Source organism: Crinia signifera, chromosome 2 (genome assembly GCF_055691185.1).
Source record: "Crinia signifera chromosome 2, ASM5569118v1, whole genome shotgun sequence".
In the NCBI taxonomy this organism is placed as follows: domain Eukaryota; kingdom Metazoa; phylum Chordata; class Amphibia; order Anura; family Myobatrachidae; genus Crinia; species Crinia signifera.
In genome coordinates, this window is record NC_139218.1 from 183,582,252 (window position 1) to 183,609,058 (window position 26,807).

Sequence of the window (26,807 nt, forward strand, 5' to 3'; positions counted from 1 at the left end):
GACCCGGGTCCGCTCAGTGACACGTTCTGCCCATCTCTAGCTCGTACACAGATACCACAACAAAGTGTGTGAGTGAGTGTGGTAATTACATACACCCGTCCCTGCCTGAAGAGACAAAATACAAGAGGAGCAGCGTTGCACGCCGGGATTAGTAGTTCACGGCTATCGGTCACGTGGCGGGAGGCGGACCTTGATTGGTCTGTGTGTAGACACGTAATGGGAGAGGTCGGAAGTCTTCACATTGCAGAAGAAGAGGATCTGAGTGCAGAGAATGGCACTAACGCTGTATTGGACATCAGTGACTAGCTCGCGGAAGGTAAGAGCTGCTGGGGGGCTGCGTGGGCTATTGGTGTCTCTGGTACCTGCTGCATCCTATATAGTTTATACTAATTAATTACAGGGGTAGCTGCTCTGGTAGTACTAGTGTAGGGTCCTTGCAAACCAGTCATATCTTGGTGGCCCTAACGTTTAATTATGTTTTTTAGTTCATAGTAGTTATTTTGTGACACCCCATAGAAAGATTAAAGGATCATGATCGGATGTCATGGTTATAATGTAGACGAGGAAGATCATCGCTGCAATGTTGTGTGCACAGTACGTACGATACATATGCTATTGCTTGTGCAATTTATTACTGCAGGTACATTGTTATTAATCATTCTTTGGCATTTTGCCGATATGTTGGTGATTCATTAATGTCTTTGCAGTTTTTATGCCGTCTCTGGCTTGCCAACTAGTATACCATTACCTAGGTAAATCGGTATGCAGGTGATTGTGAAATAGTAATACAACAATATAATCAGTGGCAATTTTTTTTTTTTTTAAACGCCCCCAGGTGTTTTTTTTATTGCAATATTACATTCCTACGGTTCTTGTTTCAGGTGCTTTGCTGTAATGCAAACACTGTTGTTTTGCTTCCTGTTAATATTGTTTGGCCTCTTCCTCCTCCCTTCTCCCCCCATACCCCCCCCCCCCTTTTTTTTTTTAATGTTTTTAACTTTCTGTTTTCTACAACTGTCACATGTTAAATTACTTTGTCCAAGGACGTTTTTTTTTTTTTACTTAAGGTGCCCACAGACGCTACACTTGTACTATGCTATGCGTTTTTGTCTGTACAATGGTTCTATACAATTTTTCTTCCAGCTTGCGATGCAATGTGCACTTGGATGGATGAATGCGATGTGATGTGATGAACCCATGTTTGGAATGTTAAATTTCAGATGTAGTCTAAAAAGTACGTACTTTTTTAGACATACAATATCGGGCTCCCGGGAACGCGTATCGCATTGCACAAGCCCATAAACACCATCCAATAATTGTACATAAGATGCAATTTGTGCTTAAAAAGTACAAAATGCATTCGATAATTGATGCGTCTGTGGGCACCTTTACTTACTTTTGTATTTATTTATTTTTTCTTCTGATCATCTTTGTTCTTTATCATCTAAAAAAAAAAAATATCCCCTCTCCACCCAGATTCAGTCTGATCAGAATGAAATGACACGAATTTTGGAAACAAATAAAATTCAATATGAGCGAGTGGATATATCTATAGACAAGGGTCTTCTTGAGGAAATGAGAAAAAAGTCTGGAAACAGCGCTGCACTTCCTCCTCTATTGTTCCGTGGTGACAAGTGCATTGGGGTAAGCAATTTTATCTATTTATAAAGAACTACTCTGCAGTACTGGCTGTACCGCACACAGCCATAAATGGTAATCATTATCAATGGCTGCCAGGCTGTATGTGGTATAGCCATTGATAATGTGATGTCCAGACACATTTTACTGCCAGTATTTCAAGATGATATAGTGATATATAATATAGTATAGTATATTTTTTCCACTAGACTAGAGATGGGTATACCTTAACAAGAGCCTATAACCAGGCAAAGAATCTTGGCGCTACAGCGGCAGGCAGTACAGACTGCGCATTGCCGAGATGGCACAGCAGCTCTACTAAAGAAGCAGGCGAACTTGGAGGCAGTGGCCGGGGGATCACACAGGGAAGCCTGCTATACACAAGGGCCTGATGCACTGCACTGTGTCAGTTCCTTGTACACTACAGGACTGTAACACACACACAGTTGTGTGGCATGTATATAGGATCTATATTTAAATTAAATTCCTGGGGGTAATGGATGGTCGTGGCAGCATGACCGTCCATTACCACCATGCGTTTAATTTTTACCCATTTTGGGGTAATTTACCCGTTCCCTGACCACTGATGTATACGAAACCTTCATCAACCATGTTTTATTGCTTTCTAACATTAATCATGTTTATTTTACGTCTTTCAGTAAAAAAAAAATGTTTTAGAGCTTTTTATTCCTATTAGATCTGAATATACATAGGTAGACTAAACCTATTAATACATACAAAAGCCCTCATTCACATCCTGATTTTTCAAATAAGCCCAAGACCGTGAACTGCAGTTGCATTGCGACCGCAGTCCATGGAGCAATGGGGGGTGGGGGTCAGCTCAGGGCCGGTGCTAGGGTGTTGGGCGCCCCCCTGCAAACTATAAATTTGTGCCCTTCATTTTATACCTTATAAAGGAAACAGCCCATGCCAGAGACATGCTGCACAAAAAAAAGATGTGTATTCTCACACACCGTGGCATAATTTTATTCACATTACAACAGACACTAGTGTCCCTTATTTACATTCAAAGCCCATTATTTATGTTACACCATACAGTAGTACCCCTTATAAATATAATACCCACAGTAATACTGCTAACAAATAATGCAAACAATCATGCCACATATACATAATGCCGAGAGTAGTAGTGCTTGCACATAATGCCCAGAATAGTGCCCAATACCTACTGTATGACCCCTTCCTTTTCTTAAATGTGCAGCCTTCCCTCCCCTAATAGTTACCTGCTCTCCTCCCGTCAGACAGCTACTCCTTACATCTTCCGTGTCTCTGTAGCAGGAGCGCGCAGCAGCAGCTTCCGGCTCCTGTCTCCAGTCACTGCAGCGGTGCAAATGGGCGTGCTTGGCTCCTGCCTGTTCAGAGCCGCCGCAGCACTGTATGCACAGTGCACTGAGCCCGCTGCCGGTCATATTTTGACAGGAGCAGGCTGCAGCAACAGGAAGCAGTGGTGTCAGAGATGGGAAGGGGGAGCACCTTACAGGGCCGGCGCCTACCTGCTTGGTAGGCTGTGCTGAGCAGGTAGCGCCGGCCCTGGGTCAGCTGCTGCAGACACCACGCACAGTCGCTGCAACCAAAAAATGGCTGACCTCGCCTAGGTCAGGTGATTGGCAAAATATGACATGCTTGACTATCTCAATTTGCTGAACTTGTCGGTTCTGGCTCAAAAATTATATGTCAGGGATTGTTAACAATGAGGGATTTTGATGGTCCCCTGAGAAATCAATGAATATCTCAGTTGGTGGATCAGCATCTGTGAATTGACCCATAGATGCATTAATAATTCCTGTCACAATAGGCAGCTTATCCTGTCCCAGGGTCGATTATGTCAACGGTCACTAGATTGACCACTAATGGTCAACACCAGAAAATGGTTGACCTACCATAGGTCGGTATTGGCAAGATTGACACAAGTTTGAAGCTTTGGACACACGGTGGAATATATTGCTAATCAATATATTGCTCAGTGTCTCCTGCTTATCAGCGACCAGAGATGGTCGCTGATGAACAGGAGACTCTGCCGGGGGAGCCGCAGAGGGAAACAGCTGGTCGCAGGTGCATGCTCCTGCAACCATTAGTGGGCTGAACACGGAGCGCGCATCTGGCGATTTATCACTGCAACACAAACAAATCACTGGCAATATGGTCACACAGTGACCATATAGCCAGCAATATTGCACCGTGTGTACACAGCTTAAAGTTGACATGGACATGGTTGACACAGTTTTTTTGACTTTTTTTTGGTGTAGAGCGACTTGATTCATACTTTACTATCCAAGTGGGCATATAGTAAGAATATAATAGTGTGCCCAGCACAGCGAGTACAAAAACAAAATAACAAACTTGTTTTGACCTTTTGAATGAAGACCATTTTTAGGTGTCAACCCCTATACATAACCATTGGGAGCTGCAGCAGTAAATGCTGAGCTGCCAGGTGTTCGGTACAGTATTTTTGCAACCGATATATTGGAGACTGAGTAGTTGTAGCTCTTGGTTCTGTCTTTTGAGCCTAATAGGGCTAGTGCAATTAGAACGCTCTTGAGATATGCTGTTATTCCACCTGACATTAGCTCAGATTCCATATACTGCAGGGATATGGTCGTTGACCTGCATTGGGTCAACCACTAAAGGTTGACACATGAAATAGGTTGACACAAGCAATGTAAGTACACAATGGCTAGGTCGACATTATTTTTTTTATTTAAACTTTTTTTGCCGACAGGTGGTATTTCGTGCCCTACCATCCACTAGAGCGTAGGGGGAGAATAAAATAATGTGCCGAGCGTAGCAGTACACTTTGACGGTTCCAATGTCGACATTCAGGACAAAACCGTGAAAACCTCATGTTGACCTAATGCATGTGTCCACCGCCCAACCCTGTCAACCTTAGCCATGTCGATATATTTAATTTGTCGACCTAAGCCATGTTATCCTTCTGTTGTTGACCAAATGCATGTTGACCTAATATAGGTCGACACAATGACCCATACTGCATGCTTCCTAGTTGCTATAAAACAGTACCAAGAAGAGGAAAGGTAAGAAGAGGAGGAGTTCATATAAGCATTCCTCTTTTGATAAACGTTATTGAAGTTAATGGGGGGTGTCTCTGAAGAAATTGGAAGTGGTTTACAGACCATGTCTAGTTTGACTTCAAAAGATTGTGAAGAGGAAAGGTCAAAGTGTCAATGTTGACACCTGAGCACATGGACCCCCAGTTAGTGTACCATGTCCCCTCATGTTCTGTTTGCAATTGTGAGTCCAAGTGGATAGTTAAGGTTAAAATGCCCTGCAAAAACTCTGCATGAACCTGGTCACTGTGTTTTAATCAACGTTTAATCCTCCCTGTTATGCAGTCTGCTTTGGAACCAACAGACCACAACTTGCTGCATCCAGCCCCATACACTTGTTGTTAACGGTCTATGTGTCCTGAGAAATCACTGCATACTGTATTTCTCTGCAGTTTTTTTTCTTAATGTTAGGATGTTCCTATTTTAACATGTTTCCTTGATTACTCCAACCCTTCTTTTCTTTCTTTATTTGCAGGGCCATGAACAGCTTATGGCTGCTGTGGAGGATGAATGCCTGGATACGTTTTTAGAGGGGAAAGAATAAACCTGCTCTGCAATGAAAGTCAAATCACGCTGCATTTATTCTGCCCATCATTTCCTATGTTACGCTCAATTGCTAGCCCAGTAGTGTAGCAATTTATTATGTTTTGTTATTATTTTTTTTACATGAAATTTTTGGTCATTCCAGTTTTATAAAATTACATTCCTGGGTCATTTTACCACCATACATTCCAAAGTATTACCATTTAACTGGAAGCATAGAGAGCATTTTTGCGTTGTGATGTTACAGAATTGTCTTTCCCTTCTGGCAGTTTGATGGTCTCTCATTCCTATCGTAACTGTGAATTCAATTTGTCTGTTTCCTGCCAAAGAGGAAGTCAGTCTTCCAGCCGATTTTAATAAATTTGTTTCACATTAACTCTGTTCTCTTTATTTGTAAATTTAGCAAACAGCGGTAGCATTAGCTGTAGTGGTCAATTGTATGAAGCTAATTCAGAGACATGGAAATGTGCGAAAAGTAGCAGAACTTCAAATTGTGTGCGAGTTAAAGGAGAATGGGGAAAAACTGCCCTTGGAGTATCCCAAAAAGCAGTTTTGCTAGTTTAACCCCTCTCGCACAGGTAGTTCATTTAAGTTATGTTTTTTCCTGTACGCCTTAAAAATATGTATATTTGTGACCTGTATCTGCATAACAAATGGAACGTAACACTGTAACGTAGCATTTCATATGCAGAGACATCTGTGGTTGCACAATGAATATAGGCATGCCACATATCATTTTGATCAGCAGAAGCTGCATGTGCTCAATTTTGTAAATAGGATGCATTTACATGGAGCAGGTCACATAAAAAGATGGCCAATGTACCGGGCATGACCAGATGGACTCTTTAAGATGAAAGGAGGCTAGATGCACATGGACACATCTGTATGTATGTGCAATATGTTCTCAATTGTTAGGAAAATCATCAAGTTCGTTGGCAGTAACATTGTTCAAGTGTGTACCCCACTTTACTGTGCCTTTTAAGGTGCCCATACACATTACAATTGTATACAATATCGCATCTCGGTTTTGCAATCAGATGAGATCTAGTACAAAAAGTATGTGCTGCACTAGATCTCATCTCATCGCAAAACCGAGATGCGATATTGTATACAATAATTGTAACGTGTATGGGCACCTTTACCGAAACATGGATAGATCTTTCCATCTTTTCTAATTTGTGCCACCAAACTTCACGATATACTCAACACATGGATCTTATGGGTTAAATGGGGTAGTCTGCTTATGACAACACACATAAAGATTGTGTTTGGGTATGCCAACTTTCTAAAGTAGCTTTTCAAGAACCTGAAATGGATGCTGGTCTGCCTTAGCAGTCTAATTCGCTCCACAAACTGCGCCTTTTGGCCAATTTAATGCTCAGTCAATATGTTGCCTGGCAGAGCTGATTCATGTGTTTTCATCTTTAAAATGCCTGATATCTTTAGCTCATCTTTGTTCAGCATATTATGATAGTTAATCTGTCAGCTAAAGTAATGCTTGTCACAATCACTGTAGTAAAGGAGTTGATATCGAAAAACTGTCCTCAACAAGGGACTTGATCATCACTATTACATTGTTACTGTATATGTGGTCAGAAGTTGACCGAAACTGTTATCCTATACCTACATTATAAAAGTGGCCTGTTTTCAAGTATCACTGAGGCTAAATTGCACAAGGATCAGGAGCCAATGTTTACTTTGATAAATACTTTGGCCAATGTCTGGCCATCCTTAGAATTCCTGGTATGAATAGGTAGTTGGTTATGGTATTTTAAATCTACAACATCTAGGTCGACGTGAGGTTTTTCATAGGTTTTGGTGTCTATGTCGACAGAGGTCGAAATGGACACCATCTAAGTGTACCGGGTCCCCTCTCTACGCTCGCCATACTTTGGGCTCGCTGCTCTCAGCGCACTATTATTTACCTCCCTGTTAACCTGTTTCATGTCGACCTTTTTACTATGTTGACCTTTTGGCTGTCAACCTTTTCACTGTCGACCAATAGTGGTTGACCTAGAGTCAATCTATCATGAGTCCGGATACCTAGGTAGTTTGTGATACTGGCTTATAGCAATGGAAGTCCTCTTTTACAAGCTCACTTTAAGATGGATTTCTCTTTCATCCACTTCTAGTAATCTAGAAGTGTGAAGTTTCTCTGGAAAGTCATACTTTTTTCTGGAAAAATCCAGTTACTGTTTTTATGTATATGCTGCTCTTTTAAACTATATTTACTCCATGATATCCTGCTCTGATTTTTATTCCGTTAATCTAAATATGACCAATTTTAGCAAATTGAATGTGTGATCTTTTAATCATCCACTGATACAGTCAGGTCAGCTTTATACGAATCACACAGCACATTGCAGCAACTCAGTGTTGGGTTGCATCAAATTAAAAGTGGCAGTCCATGACTATCAAATCTTCTACAAAAACTATGGACAAATTATGTTTTACTTGTTACACTAATGTTTAAAATTTTACAGTCCATGGATTTGGTTGACAGAAATAGTTTCCAATTCCCCAAGCGCTTTCAGTTTTTTTCTTCGCAGAAGCAGAGACGCATTGGGTACAAGGCCAGCCTCCTGGAGAGTGCAGGTGGTGTTGTCATAAACACGGTAAGGGAAACTGCTAATTATTTCGTAGGACGCAACATCGGGCACTCTGTGGGCAAAATAAAGAGAATCAGTATGGTGAAAGCAGAGCACATGCAGGGCAATATAAAATGATCTTCTCACCTGTGTTGTGCCAGGATGGTCCGCAGATCTCCAAGTGTCTCAGTTGGCAGCATTCGCACCTTGTATGTGTGATCTCCATTTTCAGACTTGATTCGCAAGTTGGAGAACACTGTATTTGCCTGGGACCTGATATTAATAAATATGTAACCATATCACATATCACAAACCAAAAAAGGGCAGTACACACCCTCCTTTCTCCTGCTTTGTGTATAATCTATGACTATCAATATCACATTATGCTAATTGCGATCTTGGCCAAAAAAATGGATCTCTATTCAGCCAACATATTTGTGCACCTATGTACATGTTCTATTAAGGCAACAAACCAAAACTGTAAATATCTTTTAAAGCAATTGTATGTGGCAACCTGTTCAGGGGCTGTATGCATGCCAAATATGTTACCCATTCCGGTAAGGAAAGTCTTGTTTTCCCTGGTGTGCAAATAGCACAATAAGGCTCTGATTAGGTTAAAAGAGGGGGTCCCAATGGAGTTACCACAAATACATTGCTACACGCAAAGGTGCATTGTTTAAAAAGAGGGTCTTCACACCAAATAGGGTTACAAAGACTACTACCCAAGTTAAGAAATTAGCATTAAAATATGGATGCCAGTAAAAGACAGCACAGAGACAACTGAAGGATGCCTTCTGGCTATATAATTGAGAATGCCTACTTGGCAATATAAATCAGAATCCGACAGCAGGAGTAGATAGGTAACGGATATTTAAATCCCCTGCCTAGTATTGATTAGAGGAGAGAACAGAAGGGAAACTGCAGCTGAGGCATGGACTCAGGAGCGCTTAATCAGAACTATACCATACCTCCAAACATAACTCTCTCCAGGAGGGACACAATGCTCTGTTTCTGGACTTCCCTCTTCATTTATGATTACCATCACCTGTGCTGAACCACCATTCTTATCAATGAACCTGATTAAAACAGATGCCAGCAATCATAAACTAAGAGGGAAGTTCAGAAACAGAGCATTGTGTCCCTCCTGGAAAGGGTCATGTTGGGAGGTATGCCTTTACCGCTGGTACTTCTTGAGGATGGCACAGTAGCCAGGTACGTTTTCATCAATCCACAGAAGTGCCAAACTGTACGTTTCTGACTAATTGCTTGTTTGCATAACTTTACCTATATGGGAAAAGCACTTACCACCCTCATTCTGTCTTACTGATCATAAAGCTTGATGTGTCCATCATCTACTCCACTGTGCAATGACGGTTGTGGACAGGTAGAGCATAAAACATAGCAAAATACACCACGATAAGTGTCTGTTCTATTCCAAAACTATACTTACATCTTCTCTACTGACATCACAAGGGGAGAATCCACTATGCTTTCACTTGTCATCTCTTCTCCATTGGATCCCTAAATACAGAATTACATGTAAGAAATAAATACAATACAGCAGTGGTTCCCAAACTGGGTGATTCGGGGCATATTCAAGTGACTATAGGCAAAAATGCAGGGTGTGGGGAAGGGCGTTGCCACAGATTAGTACCAATTCACATTACAACACTGTACCAGGATTACGCACACCATAATGCTCAATACATATTATGTCACACACCGTTATGTCTGTTATATATTATATCACACCGTAATGCCTATTACATATTATACCACGCACCGTAATGCGTATTACATATTGTACAACATGCCATAATGCCTATTACATATTATGCCACACACCGTAATGCCTATTACATTTTATACAACACACCTTGAAGCCGATTACATATTAAGCCACACACCGTAATGCTGATTACCTATTATGCCACACACTATAATGCCTATTACATATTATTCTACATAACTGCCGCTGACCTATATGGTCATTGCCAGGAGTTACATGCTCATTATCAGGAGTTACATTACTTGTTCGATGCCAGGGGTTTCATGCTCAATGCCCAGGGGTTGATACCTGTTTGATAAACACGGGCGTGCACACTGCACCAGCGCTCCAGGAATCCGCACTTCCGGGTAGTGCACTCCACTGTCAGATGCTAGAGGTGCAGGATCACCTCTAGCATTTGTCCCCAACCAGGTGCCAGCCATCCTTGTAGAGGCACAGGGTCACTTCCTATATGTGGACAAAGCCTCTGAGCACCTAAAGTGACGCTCCCTAGCTCCTGTGAGGTTTTTTTTATTTAAATGTAAGGAGTCGGGCCAGGAATCCAGTGGCCTAATGGGTGGGTGGCCTCCCAGGAAATTTCCCGGTAACTTCAATAGCCAATCTGCCACTGCCCTCACCACAAAACAAGCTAAGGATGGCATTTAAACACAATTTACTTAATTTAAATATTTTTTTTTCCCTGAATTTCACAATAAGAATCTTTTAACCTAGGGGTGCTGTGGAAAAAAATGTTGATACTCTAGGGCACTGCAATTTCAATAAGTTTGGGAACAACTGCCAAACACATTTAGAGCCCGTGAGAGCTATATATCTACCTGTAATGCTTCTCTGATTGGTCCCTGAATATCCAGAACACGACCACCATGTACAATAGATTTAGGCAGTCTGCTCAAAAACTGTTCCACAGAAAGTCTTGGGCCTAAAAATGGATAAAATCCAAGTAATACCACAGATAAAACCAATTAATACCTACCTTTGAAAGTATGTATGATCAAATCTATAGATACTTATTCAGTACATTTCGAAATTAATATAAAGTATAAAGGATAAACTAAGTGTCTGTAGAGAGTGAAGTGTATAACAGCTGTAACCGGTCTAGTAAATGTTTGCATTATAAAAAAGCAATTCTGTATCCATTAACTATTAAAATAGTTTATCATGAGAAAGCAGTTATCAAGGACATCACAACATACAGCAGGTCTAGGTGCTAGGGGGGGGAGTGGCCAAGCAGAGGGGTGTGGTCATGCACAATTGCTACAACTTGGACTTAGAATACTTTGACAGAGTGGGGGTCATTCCTCCTCCTCCATGGCTTGTCTAGGGCCACCAGACAAGTGCAAGCCTGGGTAAATAGCACCTGCTTCACCCCTAAATTGAACAAATAAGCAATTCACTTTCGTTATTTACCTCTTTCAAGTGAATTAAGTTTGGAATTGATTTTATTTTTCCGCAATGTGCCCATTATACTTTTCACAGAATTTTCACCTTTGTGACAGCTGACACTTTTTTATTCAAAGGAGTGACCTTTTTATTACACCTAATAATTTTTTTTTTTTAAGTCACTACTATGTGCCTTTTGTAATTCACCTATTATTACCAACTTACCTTAAACATTATATGGGTGCTGCACAATACTTGTTTTCTTATATGTAAATAAAAATGCTGGTTTTAGTTGTCCACTGAGTATGGCATTATAAAAACAAGCCTCTGCCCCTTCCACCCACCACCAAAAATGCAATAGTGTGCTCCTTGTACACTTACTTTATCTATAGTAAGTCTGTGCTTACCGTTCATGTTGCTGGTCTCTCTTAAATTACCTTCTGCCCCTCCAACACTTTGACCAGTACCAGGGAACTCATCCCACGGCCTTCGCTCACGGAATACCACATTCCGCATATCTGTAACCTAGAAGGAATATGTGTTTAATAGTGTGTTTATGTCAAGTTTTTATATAATGCTCCATATCCTCCTAATGATTGTTACTATGAAGCATAAAAGGCAGTTTGGAGTACATGCAAAGAAAAAAAACCTGTAAAAAGTAATTTATCATAGTGCCACCTACTGGAACAGCTTTATAGTGTGAAGTATGTGAGTAGAGAATGGACGGACATTCTAGACTATGGAAAAAAGGTTAAAGACAAAATCAATATGTTTTTCTACAGATCTGAATAATATACAGTACTACGGTTACACTATGGTTTAGTTCACTCCTCTTCAGTTTGTTGGAGTTAAACAATGTCTGCTGCTACTTAAAGTCAAGGTGAGTGTACCAACTCTAGGACTAATGCTAATGTCTTACCCCTACACCCTTGGTGCTGAGTAGGAATGTGCACCAACACTAAGTTCCTCTCAGTGCTTGTATCTCAACTATCTACCCAAGTACCTAAATCATCTTCTCTAACACTGACCAGGAGCAGCTGCACGTTGAAGCTTAGTAGTCTGTCATTGTAAATAAAATCACATATTTAAAAAAAATGTTTGTAAGCGTGAACCTTGAGCTTATGGTTTGAAAAGAGGAAATAAGCTTTGATACCACTCCTGTCTAAACAAACTCTCAATATCAGACCTAAAAACAGGGTAGAGGGAATACACTAAACCTAACCTACCGCATTTGTTATGTTTAAATTTTACTACACTGTGTAGGACCAGGAAAGTAGATTAGAGATGTAAAACAGATAGCCCAAGGTCTACCTGCTTCCCTCCTAATCAAACACATTTCCCGTTTGTAATAAAAGTTCCAGCATTGGAACACCTTGTTCTGTAAACATCATAAAAGTCTGAAAGGTGATGCAGTACACCTATTAAATGCACAAGTGTAAAAGTCGGTCATAATAAAAAGTTAGGACAGGCCTATAGCCACGGGTGGACAATTTTATATGCACGTACTAAAAGGACGATTTATCAACAAGTGTTATCATACACAAAGTTTTAAAAGGCATTGCATTGATAACTGGAGCTCCAGCCAATCAGCTCCTACATTTAACATATCCATTGCAAGGTGATAAAACTTGTTGATTAATCAGTTCCTAGTATGTAAATAGAAGCATTATACAGTTTGTTTCAACACACAGGTTGCTTATTCTGTGCAGCAGGTAGTTTGGAGAGAAATGCGCACTCTGAATGGGGTTAGGGTGAAAGGGGGTGGTTGTGCAGGTGTGTTGTGTGTGTGTGTGTGTGATTTAGAAACTTGACGCTTGGTGTGGTCAAATAAAAATGTTTTATTTTTAAATTGGATAAATGTGGGAGTTTGGGTCTGTGGTTTCCACAGTGTCACACTTGAGGTACCTAGGAGAGGGGAAAGGGTAATCCTTTAGGGAGCCCTTTGTCATAGAAGCCTAGCCTGGACCCTATGTTCCCCCTGGTGATTGATGGGTGGCCTTAATTTTGGGGTGTGGGTCACACATCAGTGCAAATGTCTAAAGGTGTGTATGTCTAAACCACAGACCCAAACCCCCAGGGATGGCACCCTCATCCCCATTTGGGGCTCCCACATTTATCCCAATTAAAAAATAAAACATTTTTATTTGACCACACCAAGCGTCAAGTTTCTCAATCACACAGACACAACCTGTACAACCACCCCCCTTTCAGCCTAACCCCATGCAGAATGCACATTCCTCTCCAAACTACCAGATATCGTAAGGGTGGTGGACAAACCCTGGAATTGCAGCACCAACCCATCCCATTCCCTGCTTAGCCCCGCTACACTCCACCCGTCCCCAGGAAGAGTGCAATACAACAACACCCCAATAGTATTCTGTGCAGCAGTCATGGGGATTCTCCCCTAACCCACCCCTTCTGCAATGTAGTTTGTTTAAACAGTAATTTATTTGGAAAGCATCATACATAACCATACAAAACTGAAATGGATGTATGTAGACTTCCAACAGTAATAAAAGCACTATACATAGTCATCAGAATATTGCTTAGTAGAGAAAACTGACAATATAAATGAAATGCAATTTAACATAAATTGAAAAAGATGGGAGAAGGGTGGAGGGGGGGGGAGAGAGAAAAAAAGTGAAAGACTGAGGTCCACCAGGCATGCTAAGCCAGGTATATAAAGTAGGGGGCAAAACCATCCAGACAGTAATGTGAAGTGAAACTGTCTAAATGTGTGGACAAGGTCCCTTACCTCCTGAACTGATGGAAAGCAAATTTTGGCAAAGTAAGTAAGAGCATAAAAAATGGCTGCCAAAAAAGAACCTAAACTAAAATGAAATCAAAATCAAAGCAGATTTAATTTAATCCCAATAAGGACGTCACATTGGTAATTTCCACTAAATATGAATTAAGTCTGTAGTGAAACCACAACCAGGTCAACACTGAGCTGATGATGTTGGGTATATTTTATGAAGCCTAGATGATACCAGCTTCCATCTTGTATATATTTTATATGAATTTATTTTAATAAGAGAGAAAATGGATGACTGAGCGGTGTTTCTGCCAGGCTTTGTCTCCTGCTGGAGGGCCCAGCTCCCTTTCCCAGTGACTTTCATGTGGAACGAAGACCCGAAGAAAGGAGCATCGAATATAGGATAGAAATAATGCCCCTACGAATGGGAGAATAGTAACAAATCCTTTCAAAATGTGTCAGGTATCTAAAAACATTTGATTTGTGCAGAGAATTTAGGAAAGATCTCATTTGAAAACATTCAAAAGGCCTGGGGCAGGGAATATGAAATTTCTGTTATGTATCTAATGTACACCAAGATGTGACCTTGATTAAATCTATAACATATCTAGGACGAATAGGGATCTGGTACCATGAATGTGAGTGCGTCTTTGAGAAACCTGGAGAGAAAGCAGGATTATCCCATAATGGGGTAAGTGGGGAGATGAAAACTTCAGGCACAGATGAGCCAAACAGAGCAGGTAAGAGAAGTACGTAGATGGATAAGAAATTTGGCTCCCCTGACCCTAACTGACAGGTAGCAAGAGAGGTGCTAGAGAGGAAGGGTTAGCTGAAGCCATTTTTTCAGTGGCAAACATAAACCCACTCACCTATCTGGTAGTGCAGCTTAAATATCAAGATTGTGTGGCTTCTCCCCTTGGAGAATTCATCTGCAATCCCCCTCGAGTCACCCGAGACCTTCCCAGTCTACAGGATTGCATGCAATAAATCACAAGCGATCCCAGCCAAGCCCACCCTGCTTGGATGCGTTCCAACAGATCGCTCCAGCAGCTGATTCATTGTGTATGGGACCGCACATCGCATCGGACCTGCTGTCAGTCACATGCAATTTTTACGCTTTTCATGTAATTGATCACCGCAATCACATGAAAAGACCCCAAATCACATGTGAATCTTATGGTTGTGTTTTTTTTCGGTATGGATCATTACACAGACAGCAACTAGGTCGACAAGCATTAGGTCAACATGCATTAAGGTTGACATGCCTGAAGGTCAACATGGGGAAGGTCGACAGTCAGAAGGTCGACATGGGGTTTTGCGCTTTTTTTCCCCCCAAAATGTGGACACTGAAACGTAGCGGCATACAGTTTTATTCTCCCACCATGCCCTAGTGGATGGTAGGGCATTAAATACTGCTGGTCGACACATGTCAGCTCAAAAAAAAAAAAAGTTAAAAAAACCCATTTCCATATTTTGACTGTTGACCTTCCCCATGTCGACCTAGTGCATGTCGACCTTCAGTCATGTCAACCTAGTGGTGTCGACCTAATGCTTGTAGACCTAGTGACCGTATCCCGTTTTTTTTACCTCAAACCTGTATCCTTTTCTATAGGTGTTTTACAACTTTCACAGCCCAGTAATTCTCTCTATACTAATTTATATCAACAAGTTTGTAACCAATATACAAGTTGCAGAAAATCACTTAATTGGGGTAACTTAATTTCTATAAAGGCAATTTAAAAGTGTTTTCCAAAGATAAACCTTATGCTATAATCAGAGTTTCATTTCACACATTTCTTGTAGAGAATCACCTGAAATGTTACTCCGTCAGGAAAGCGTGTCTGCAATTCAGAAGGGAAGTATCCATCCATAATGTCCTTAAGGCATTGCTGTAAAACAAAAACCATTAGCCCTCATTAAGCAACACTGTTTTTTCACTCTTTTTAAGCTCACTGTGATTACCTGTGTTGATGCTTCTTGGTAGGAACGGAATGGTCCCTGAAACATAATGATCCCATTATTATATAAGGTGAGTGGGATAGGTTCAGGGGGTCTCAGTCGGGCAGCTCCCCCTTTATACTCTATATGTGATACACCGTCTCCTCCAAGCACATTCAAGTCCTTCATGTTTTCCAGGATCAAGTCAAAGTCCACGTGGAAAGTGTGAGAAGAGTGCCCTGTAGACATAGAGAAAACCATGTATTTGTTGTTGTCCTTGCATTGTTGTCCTAGCATTGTTTTATTTTTAATGTCTAGAATTTAATTGGAAAGGAAAATGTAGGTTTCCCAGGAGTGTAATATTATATTATTATTATTATTATTATTATTACCAGTGCTGCTACTGTGGGCCTCTTGCTTCGAAGCATCAGCTAAATATTCATCACCAACCCAGTACAGTCCATAATCACAGAGGAAACGCTAAAGTACAGGAAAGAAACATTGTTTTTCTAGATAATGAATATAATAATGATAATAATTAATATTGTTCTTTCTCTAACAAGACTACAGGCGCTTTACAGACATCAAAAACAATGCACATGGGATCTTATTCTGGTCCGTTCGCAGCCAGCGTTCATTCGCACAGGGACCAATGTTTTGCGTAAGCACAGCCGCATTTCTGCACATGTACATATACTGGGTGGATGCAGCCATGGAGAACAGATTGTTCACTGGGTGCTTGCACCCAAGGCTGCGGCCAGGGGGTGTGGGGTGGCAACAGACAGTCGCGCCCATGGGAACTGCCAGTGTTTCATGGGTGTTCCCATGGTAATCGGGCCATGACCATGGTGTCAGGGGCCGGCAGCTGACATCACCAGATGTCAGCTGTCCAGCCCACTTCCTCCTGAGGGTGCACGCAAATCTAAGTGACCTGAGAGTCACTTAGATATGCATGCACATTCCACGTCATTCAATGGTCGGCGACCATTATTCCACAGGCTGTGAATGGATGTTTATGTTAAACATGTGCAAACTCACGCAATGGGGGGAGGGGGCATTCGCAGGGTGGATTCTGGTTGACTTGCAAGGGTGAGAATTTGCATCCGAGTGAAGCAACCAGAATAACCCCAAAAATACAGAAGATTCAAGTAATACAGCAAAAAACAAGCTGCACGGCCGGTGGCGGCTCTTACCCTTGTGGTGAGGGGGGCTGCTGCGATGTGCCCCTCCCCCTATAGCTGCCACTGTGCTTCCCACTGCTGCTGGCCCCAGCCACCTGTCCTCTACCTGCATGGGGCCAGCGCATGCGCAGTAACTTCATACATATTGCACATGCGCTGGCATCCCAGAGGGCGGGAACCAGAGCTGCAAGTATGGCGGTACGGGGTGGTACGGCGTACCGTTAAAAGAAATACTGCTGGTACCCTGTACCGCCATAACAACTCTGCCCCAAAGTGTTTAATGCGCATGCGTGCATATGTAAGTGGCGGGGGCGTGGTTTTCGCCGCCCTGCCACAGCTGATTGCTTTCGGAGCTGAGGGGAGCGCATCACGCTTCTCTCCCTCCCCTCCCTGTGTCACTCAGACTAAGCTGTCAGATGACAGCCAATCAGAGCTCGCGGGCTGGCAGCCAATCAGGAGCCAGCCCGCGAGATAGAGAGAGTCAGTGAAGCCAGGCAGAAGAGACAGGAGATGTGCTCCCTCCCCCTCCCCTCCCCAGGGAAGCAGAACAGCGGGGGACTGTAGGGGGGAGAGGACCTGACTGGACCGGACACAGCCAGCACTGGTGAGTTGTGCTGCTGTGGGGGCATTTATGTGTGGCACTGTGGGGGCATATCTGGCACTGGGGGCATATGTGTGGCACTGTGGGGGCATATATCTGGCACTGGGGGCATATGTGTGGCACTGTGGGGGCATATATATGGCACTGGGGGCATATATATGGCACTGGGGGCATATCTGGCACTGGAGGCATATGTGTGGCACTGTGGGGGCATATCTGGCACTGGGGGCATATGTGTGGCACTGTGGGGGCATATCTGGCACTGTGGGGGCATATCTGGCACTGGGGGCATATGTATGGCACTGTGGGGGCATATCTGGCACTGGGGGCATATCTGGCACTGGAGGCAAATGTGTGGCATTGTGGGGGCATATGTGTGGCACTGGGGCATATGTGTGGCACTGGGGGAATATCTGGCACTGGAGGCATATGTGTGGCACTGTGGGGGCATATCTGGCACTGGGGGCATATGTGTGGCACTGTGGGGGCATATCTGGCACTGTGTGGGCATATTAGTAATGGGCATCAGTTGTGCAGTGTAATGAGCATTATGGTGTGGGGAATAATGTGTAATGGGCATTATGGCATGGGTCATATGTATTGGGTGTGTGACGCGTAACAGGCATTACTGTGTAAACTTTGGCCGTGTGCCTTCGGCGTGCAATATTCCAGCCACTCCCCCTAGTGTCATATGGCCACGCCCCTGGTCACACCCCCTGACCACGCCCATTTTTCGCTGCGCGCGGCACAGTACCACTAAGACCTTTTTCCTACTTGCACCACTGGCGGGAACACCTCCCAATGTGACTGCCTTAAGTGACTGGCAGGTCAGACTTCCAACAGGAAGTCACTGCCAGTAACATACTGCATCTGGCTTCACTTAGGCCAGCAGTTCCCACACTGTGCGCCGCGGCTCTCTCGGGTGCCGCAGCGATGTCACAGGGAAGCTGCAGCCACATGCCTTTTTTAAAATATAAACAGCCGGGCAGTGTGTATGGAGCTGGGGGGGGGGTGGGGGTGGGGTGGGCGGGAGTGCAGGGAGCAGAGCCGCTGGCTTGCGGCTGCCTGTTCAAAGTCAGCAGGCCGGGCAGTGTGTATGCCTGTGTCGCCGGCGGGGTCAGTGCAATACAGTGGTGGGTGCCCCCTAGTCTATATCCGCCCCTGGTCTCCTTTGACACTTTTCCTGGTGGCGGCACCAGGATGACTGGGCAGCAGGACGGATCTGGGGAACGGAGAGCTTGAAGCTATCTAGGGGAGGAGCCCGGCTGTCTGCGGTCACTGATGTTCAGTCAGGCCTCCTCCCAGCAGCCCTCTGTATGGGTTGTAATGTAGGAGATGAGGGAATATTACTACCACTTCACACTGTAACCTCCCCTATGTTCTCACACTAGCAGCCTATGTCCCCTCTCTTCTTCCTCTGTGGTTTTCCCTGGCCACACATTGTGAAGAGCCTGTTATACCACATTCACACCAGCCTGTCTTTCTGGGTTGGCCCCCGGAACAACTCGGGTGTAGTGCTGAGTCCCGGGCCAAAACCTCAGTAGCAATGCCCCAGCATTTCAACCCTGCTATGTGACACTGCCAACCTGGTCTGCAGGCAGAGAAGAAGGGCAACCTTCCATGTGCTGGACTCCCGGCTGCTGCTACCCGGGGCCGTGCACAACCTGACTGTCTGCGGTAAGTACTTCCAACATGCTGGGGGGTGATAGAGGGGGAGCTGGCTGCAGGACATGGTAGAATGGGGGGTAGTAGTAGTACAGGTGCCTAGGGTCCAGCTGTAGGGGATGACAGAGCACTAACCCCCCCCCATAATTAGTTACATCATAGAAGTCCAATGGGGCACTTGGGCACTTATAGTTTAAAAAGTTTTGAATGTTTAAAATGTGTTGATTCATATGCTGGGAATGGTAGCATACCTCCCAACTATCCTGCAGGAGCTTGAGGAATGCTCACACATGTGCCACTGTGGGGCATGAATAGACGCTGTGCGCACAGCGTCTATTCACGGGTGACAATGGGGGCACTGTCATTGGCCCCGGGTGGGACACGGGAACATCCCCAAAATCCAGGATGTTCCCGTGGTAACCGGGACAGTTGGGAGGTATGTTGTAGTAAGATTAAACAGTAAACTGCCCACCCTAGAAGAAAAGGCTAGATCCACCCCTGATTGCAGGAAGCAGAGCATCTGGTTGTGCCAAGTCAGAGGGCTGGGCAGTTTAACTACTTTAAAAAAGGGACAGATCAGTAATTCTTTTGGCTTAAGGGTGCCTTGAAAAAGTCATGAAGACGCAAAGGGTGCCTTGGACTGAAAAAGTTTGGGAACCACTGACTTAGGCAGATAACAGTGGTGGATTTTACCTGGAGGGGCTGCAGCCTTGCCACCACAACAACCACTGCGCACAGGCATAAAAAGTAAGCCTTGCGCGTACAGTAAGTATAATGCAGGATTATAGTCAGCATTTTGGGTAATATACTTCCACAGGTTATGTATTCCACCCTCTCAAGGTACCAGGTGAGGAAGCCATCTTCAGTGCAATGTGTAGTCTTACCATGGTTTGAATAGTCTACCTCTAGAAAAAATTATACAGCATCCTAATGCTCAGAATAGGAGGTGAGTCTTACAAGAGCCCAATGCATATATGGAAATACTGATACTTTTGTAGTAGTATGATGCACCCTGTATGGAAAGATCCATGTGAAGGACATTCAGTCCACAGGGAACCATCTGAGGCAACCATATGGAGTGCACTGTGTAAGCCACCGCTGGCAGGGTAAATCAGTGGAGGTACAAATTACAGCAATAGAACATAGGGATCTCATAATAATAATATATTTCTGCTATCAAGTAATGTTAAGAATTCTGCCTCATACTGTACACCACAATATATGTATTAGACATTAATCTGTATACATATAGTACTAGACTGTGGTATACTAATTTCACTTGAGACATATATTACATGCTGAAACACATACTTCTTCAGTACACTACAGTACTCTGAGGCGGTCAAGGAGGAATCCAAATACTTACCTCCATATCAGAGACCCTTTTCTGTAGTTCCTGACATTTTTTCTCTAGTGCCTGATCATGTTTCTCCTCTACTGAATGGTCTGCAAGATGGAGGCTTGTCAGTTACCTTAGCACTTACTTTAAGCCAACCCATACTACCAAATAATATCTCACCTGCCCTCTGCCTTTCCAATTTCTTGATCTTCTGCTCCAAGGTGGCAATCTCTTGATCCTAAAACAACTGCTTTATGAGAGCTGCACTTATCATACACAACATTGTAAACTTTATGTTGCTATAGCTGTCTGTATAATCTTGATTTAATTTGATATATGTATTAAAACTTCATAAGTACCTTCCCTTGTATAGTGATTTGCCTTTCAGTATTCAGGCTTACATACTCATGGGCTTTAGTGATCTCAGTGGTGTTCCTTGATGACATCTATAGATGTACACTAAATATTGTGATGCCACTTTTAGGGGCTGATTCAATTAAGGGTGGTGCACTCATAATAGTTACCAATTTTTTTAGGATATACAGGGTCTGTATTTTCTAACAGGCAAGTTTAAAAACTCAGTGGGCTTGCAGAAATTGCTGCACTGAAAACAACACACCAGAAAATACAGAGAAAGACATTTAGAAGAGAAAACGCATCACAAATTTTCACAGTTAAAAATATCGAGAGATCACCAAAATATTGAAAAATCGCCACCAAAAAAGTGTGAAGTAATTAGAATTGGTACTATAATGAGGCATGCCTTCGCCATGCACTGTCCATATTTTGGATCTGTGAGGGGGGGATGCACCAATTCCCACTCTGGAACAGGGCACCAAAATGTGTATTTCCAGCACTGGTTTTATATATATATATATATATATATATATATATATATATATATATATATATATATATATATATATATATATATATATATATATATATATATATATATATATATATATATATATATATACCGGTTGAGAATATGGTAGCCCTCATTTGAGGGGTTGGGGGTGAAAACTGGTCGCTACTAGCAATGTATTTTTATCCGTCAATTTCTTGTACAGTGAGGTTTTGAATACTCCATTGGATATCGATTGACACATCCAAATACTGTATACAGCTGTTGCTGAAATTACAGGTAAATCTGATATTACCAGGAATAAAGTTCAAATACAGAACAAATTCCTTCTTGAGCATATCCTCAGTGCCAGTCCAAACAAAAAATAAATCACTTATGTATCTAACATAACAATTAATGAATTTCAAATTGATACATAAATAAATTGGCGTACGATGGGGCCATGTTTGACCCCATCGCCGTCCCACGACGCTGCAAAAAAAATGAATTATTGAATAATTTTTTTTTTTTATTCAGAACCAATTCCATCAACAAAATCCAAAATTCAATAGGCGTCCCTTTATAAAAAGGACTGGCACTGAGGATATCTCGCACTGCATCTATGCCCTCCTCATGTGTGATATTTGTGTATAAGCTGGTGACATCAAGTGTCACCAGTATACAGTCCTTGACTGGCTGACCAAACGCTTGCAATTTGTTCAGAAAGTTTGTTGTGTCTCTTAAAAAATAAGGACTAGCTTGCACCACAGGTTGCAAGAAAAAATCTACAAATTGGCTTCATGAACCCATAGAGGAGATGATCGGTCTCCCTGGAGGGGAGACCAATGACATATGTATTTTAGGGAGACAATACAGGAGCGGAGTGATAGGGAAATCCTGCATAAGAAAATGCATGGTGGTCTCATCTATGCAAGCATTATCATACCCCATTTTAATAATGGAATTAAATTCCTTCTTATACTTTTGAGTGGGGTCATAGGTAAGCTTAAGATAACAATCAACGTCCGCTAATTGCCCTTCAATTTCGGCAATCCCTATCCAAGATCACAATTCCCCTGCCTTTATTGGCAAGGCGAACTATGATCTCAGGATTATCTTGCAATGATTGTACAGCTAAAGTCTCATCCCTGGTCAAATTGGAATGATATTTTTTGGGGTTTCTTGAGGATGGGCATTACATCTTGTTTCACTAACCTCATGAAAGTTTCAATGGAGGCATTGGGAGAAGGGGGGTCAAAATCACTCTTAAGGTGCCCATAGACGGTCCGTTCATTGGATCCGTTCGGCACTTACTGTATATAGTACACATCTCATCACATTGCATGCCTTGTGCATGCAGTGTGCATGCAATGCGATGCGATGAACAGCTAGTACAAAAAGTATGTGCAGCACATACTTTTTGTACCATACGATGAGATGTGCGGGAGCGCGCATCTCATAGTACAGAACGGACGGTCCTGCTTATTTGATTGAACCATCTTGATATATAGTTGTGTACTTTTATAGGTTTCCTTTATTTTATATGTTTTGGCTTAATGGTTTCTTTTTTCATGATCATACATGCGCAGTGTGTTAGCCATTGATCCAGTATGTACAGGTCCCGTTAAATATGGTTTATATATAGGAGGGATATTATCACCTGTGCTGAGATTCATTTACATGACTATACACGATGGGCAATGTGGATCCGTTATATTATGTTTGTTTATATATGATTTATATTCTATTTACGTTTGAGGTGTGTGTTGCCGGGTTCCCATGACGACGGAGGTGTAACAGTGACAACATCCAGGCTGTGCGGCAGTCTGACCGTTCCTCCGCACGCCACGTCTTCTGTACATAGTTCCGTTTCCGTTTTTTTTATTCCGGATGCGGTAGCTGTGGCGCTGGACGGGGGGAGACGATGGAATGGCGGCGGCAGTGTGCAGATGGCGTCCTGATCACCCCTAATCATGGGTAAGTATGGCATATTCCACTGCTTTAAATAAGGTCATTTGGGGCTCATTCTGTGTGATACCCTTTGATAAAGGCGCAGAAGTGCCGAAACGGCCCGTCAGGGCACCAGATTTCTCCACGGCTTACAATTGTGCTGCTTTGATCCATGTGACATCCCATGTTGATCCGCTGCTGCCCGTGGATAAGTATTGACCTACTTCACATTGTTTGAATAAATGTGCTGAATTTGCATCAATTCATGGATGTGCTGGTCTTATCATTTGCATTTGCAACAATGCTGGTGGTATAAGGCTTTATTTGAAATATTGACCTGGCACTCAACCTTGCATTTTGAGAAGTGTGCGTTTCCCTCAAGTGACAGATATATATATATATATATATATATTATATATATATATATACAGTCTGGAAACCCGGCACTCCTTAAGCCGCTCACTTGTGGATTGCTCCGGTGCCGTCCTTGGACAAGTAGTCCTATATAAGTTACTGGATAAAGATGGCACTCATCAGTCTTCACAACAATGTTGAAAAATCAAATTATTTATATATATAACAAAAACTCTAAGCACAGATAAAAGGGTGGTACTGCTAACCTTTAATTGAATTTCTCGTGTTTGTAATCGGACTCTTGTCTCCAGTTCACTCACTCGTTTTACTGTGGTGCTTAAAAGATCGAAATCACTTGGGACTGAACCTATAACAAAGAAAAAAATCTTTCAAAACAATTCCTGAAACCAGGGGTTCCCAAACTTTTTTGAATCACGGCACCCTAGAGCATCAAAATGTTTTCAAGGCACCCCTAGGCCAAATGTTTCTTATTGAAAAATTCAGGAAAAAATATAAAAGTAAGTACATTGTGTTTATATGTTAAAGTTATGTGGTGAGGGGCAGGATTTGCTCCAGTTTATCCACATATGTTATGATTGGCTGCCACTAGCACTGCTTTTGCCTGTTATATTGCACATAACTAATGTAGGGTACACACCACGACGACCCGCTCACGATGCACATTGTGAGCGGGTTGTCAGTGTTTCTCACGATGATGCGGGGGGGCCACGACCGGCTCACGATGTGCACCGTGAGCGGGTCCGATCCGATGGCGACCCGCACCCGGCAGTATGGTCGTTATTCAGATGTTACCTGCAGCAGGTAGGATCTGAATAACGACCGACCGACCCGCGGGACCGCGCATCAGATCGGTATCGGTCCACACCAGGACAGAAAAGGGCCCAATCACCACACAATCTACATCCAATTGGTCGGAATTGGATCTATATTGATGGGAAACGGGCCCTAGTAGTCCTGGTGTGTACCAGCCATAATATGAATTGATCCTGGTCCACCAACCCAATGCACCCCTGTAAGTGTCCTGAGGCACCCCAGGGTGCCTAGGCACACAGTTTGGGAACCACTGCCCCAAACACTTACAGTAGATACATTCTATCAATAGTCTATGAAAAATACTTGCAAGACTCACCTAGTCCTTTGCCATTGGAAGGGTTTCCTTTTTCTTGCAGGAACATATTGTTGGATGGAAGGCTTGTCACTGCAGATTTATTAAAAATAAGTGTGGCATAAAGAATAATTTTAGAAGATGCAATACCATAAGAATGTAAGCATTGCAATCCAGAAGGGTTTTGAACCATATGATAAAATTTTGCATGTAAAACACATTGAGAATGGACTATAATATTACCAAACTGGTTCAAATTAGAAAAATTACTTACATCTCATATTGCTCCTTAAGATCAATGTAATTGTATTTCAAACATATATACAGTACACTTCAGATGCATTTGAACAAACTTTAGTAGAATGCTTGGTTCTTGTTTAGTTTCACGGTGGCAGCATCGCCGCCCGCTACTTCCGGGTTTGGCACTAGGCAAACTTTCTAAAATAAAGTCCATGCCAACGTGAATAGTTCATACCCCCACTATCCACGTTGACATGGAGTTGACTTAAGATAGTGTGGCAAGCGCAGCGAGCCACCGAGCCCGTAGCGTGGGCGAGCGAAGGGGACACAGACGCTGCTGCGACTGAGATGCTGCCGCCGTGAAAGTACCGAATGTTTTAATCAGTACAGAGTAAGTACAATGCTAGTAGAAGTATATGACAAGATTAAATTTTTTTTTTTTACTTCTGGCATCCTCATTGCTTCTATAAGTGGGGAACCTCCTCACCTAGGTAACCTGGCAAGTCTTTAAATGGTGCAGATCGTCTCCTGTAAGTAAACAAAAAATACTGCATTATACAGAATGAGAAACATAGCTGTTATTATGAGGTACTAAATGGCCTGGACTGATTCATGAGGTGAAAAGTATGTGCACGGGAGTCGGGGGTTACCCAGTCTGGGTTGATTCACACGGTGACATCTCATTTCCTTTAGTTATCTTATTTAGTAAAGGTTGTGCTATTTCTTTTCCCTCCCCATGGTGTATGTGCCCTCCGTGGTGGCAGCGTTGCCCGTGGAGAATACTAGTTCTTCGTTGTCTCCCTAACGTCATTAAAGGGCTACTCATTCTGCACTCACGGTGCCGCCATATTGTTTGGAGTCGGTAACCTGGCAACAGGAACATCTGGGCAGCGCGTACTGGCAAGAACGTGATGACGCATTGTAACAGCGTCTCCAAAGTGACGTCAGTATGGGGTATGATGATGGTGGGGGGATAAAATGAGTGCGAAGGGAAAAGGAGGGCGTTATATTAGTGTCTTTGTGCTATTGTTATGGTTGAGTCTATTGTCTAGCGGCCTAAAGGACCATGTCCCTCCAGGCACTGGTAGGAAAGGAAAACTCCGTCTCCACCTCCCACTGATGAGGACAGCGGGTCACGTGGGTGTGACGTCATCAGATGTCCTTTAGCCCACTAGGTTTTAACACCTACCGAAGTGTTATGTGTGGAGAAAAGATTCAGGGAACAAGTAGATAAGGGTGAGTGGTACAGACACTGTGTCTAATGGGGTTTAGCATCTTGCAACTAGTTTGTATTGTGTGAAGCTGGTTATCCGTCCAGTGTAGTAAAGACTAGAGACATGTCACGTGTTACATTCTATATTATGTGTTGTACATTAGGCCATGTAATGGCTTAGCAGTGTTCAGAGCATATATACCAGGGAATTGTGCCTGAGACGTTCCTTGCAGGACATCTACTGGTTTATTATGGATGACTTCATACTGTGGTTTTTTTTTTTACTGCTGAAATATTGGTTCAAAGTATGCTTACACTAATCGATTTAATTGTGCCTTATATCTCTTCTAATCTATGTATGTGAATGTATGTCATAGTTTCCTACACTCCTGCATTCTGCAGGCGACTCCCTATAATAGCAGCAATCTCTCTCTCCCTCATTATGCTGCTTTCCCACTGCCTACATGGGTAATGACCCGTTTTTTTTAAACGGGTCTTTAAACGGGTAAGAGCCATAAACACTCTTTCCCACTGCAGCTTTTAAACGGTAAATTACCGTTTAAAAGCTGTTTTT

General features: G+C 42.8%; 3 protein-coding genes across 6 annotated transcripts in view; 2 read left to right on the forward strand and 1 right to left on the reverse strand.

Annotated features, from left to right (window-relative positions):
* The first annotated feature begins 157 nt into the window (after positions 1-157).
* On the forward strand, positions 158-5,643 carry SH3BGRL3 (SH3 domain binding glutamate rich protein like 3). Its single transcript, XM_083173284.1, has 3 exons — positions 158-316; positions 1,477-1,644; positions 5,200-5,643. Exons 1-3 carry the CDS (start codon positions 272-274, stop codon positions 5,266-5,268), a joined length of 282 nt encoding a protein of 93 aa, XP_083029410.1. The 5' UTR covers positions 158-271; the 3' UTR covers positions 5,269-5,643.
* Positions 5,644-7,559: 1,916 nt separating this feature from the next.
* On the reverse strand, positions 7,560-26,114 carry UBXN11 (UBX domain protein 11). Of its 3 annotated transcripts, none has more exons than XM_083173287.1 (14): positions 25,858-26,112; positions 25,508-25,548; positions 24,805-24,873; positions 23,921-24,021; positions 20,684-20,741; positions 20,531-20,610; positions 16,110-16,197; positions 15,742-15,956; positions 15,591-15,668; positions 11,432-11,549; positions 10,460-10,563; positions 9,306-9,376; positions 8,003-8,128; positions 7,560-7,928 (listed from the first exon to the last, which is right to left on the reverse strand). In XM_083173287.1, the coding sequence occupies exons 1-14, from the start codon at positions 25,938-25,940 to the stop codon at positions 7,745-7,747; spliced, it is 1,416 nt and encodes a 471-aa protein (XP_083029413.1). In that variant the 5' UTR covers positions 25,941-26,112; the 3' UTR covers positions 7,560-7,744. The 3 variants fall into 3 exon arrangements, with proteins under 3 accessions (XP_083029413.1, XP_083029411.1, XP_083029412.1); XM_083173285.1 differs by having other exon boundaries at positions 25,671-26,112; XM_083173286.1 differs by lacking the exons at positions 20,531-20,610; positions 20,684-20,741 and having other exon boundaries at positions 25,671-26,114.
* Positions 26,014-26,807, forward strand: part of CCDC32 (coiled-coil domain containing 32) — a 56,222-nt gene continuing 55,428 nt past the window's right edge. The window contains exon 1 of one of the 2 annotated variants that reach the window (XM_083173289.1): positions 26,014-26,256. The gene's annotated coding sequence lies outside the window, so the exon portion shown is untranslated. The remainder of the gene's footprint in view (positions 26,257-26,807) is intronic. The other variant, XM_083173288.1, reaches the window with a different exon arrangement.

Excerpts from the sequence above, each read along its gene's own strand:
- SH3BGRL3 (XM_083173284.1), top strand. The coding sequence starts at position 272 with ATGGCACTAACGCTGTATTGGACATCAGTGACTAGCTCGCGGAAG. Across the intron at positions 317-1,476 it reads CAGTGACTAGCTCGCGGAAG|ATTCAGTCTGATCAGAATGA; the intron begins GTAAGAGCTGCT and ends CTCTCCACCCAG. Across the intron at positions 1,645-5,199 it reads GTGGTGACAAGTGCATTGGG|GGCCATGAACAGCTTATGGC; the intron begins GTAAGCAATTTT and ends CTTTATTTGCAG.
- UBXN11 (XM_083173285.1), bottom strand. The coding sequence starts at position 25,903 with ATGTTCCTGTTGCCAGGTTACCGACTCCAAACAATATGGCGGCACCGT. Across the intron at positions 15,669-15,741 it reads ACCAAGAAGCATCAACACAG|CAATGCCTTAAGGACATTAT; the intron begins GTAATCACAGTG and ends TTTGTTTTACAG. Across the intron at positions 7,929-8,002 it reads ACCATCCTGGCACAACACAG|AGTGCCCGATGTTGCGTCCT; the intron begins GTGAGAAGATCA and ends TTTTGCCCACAG.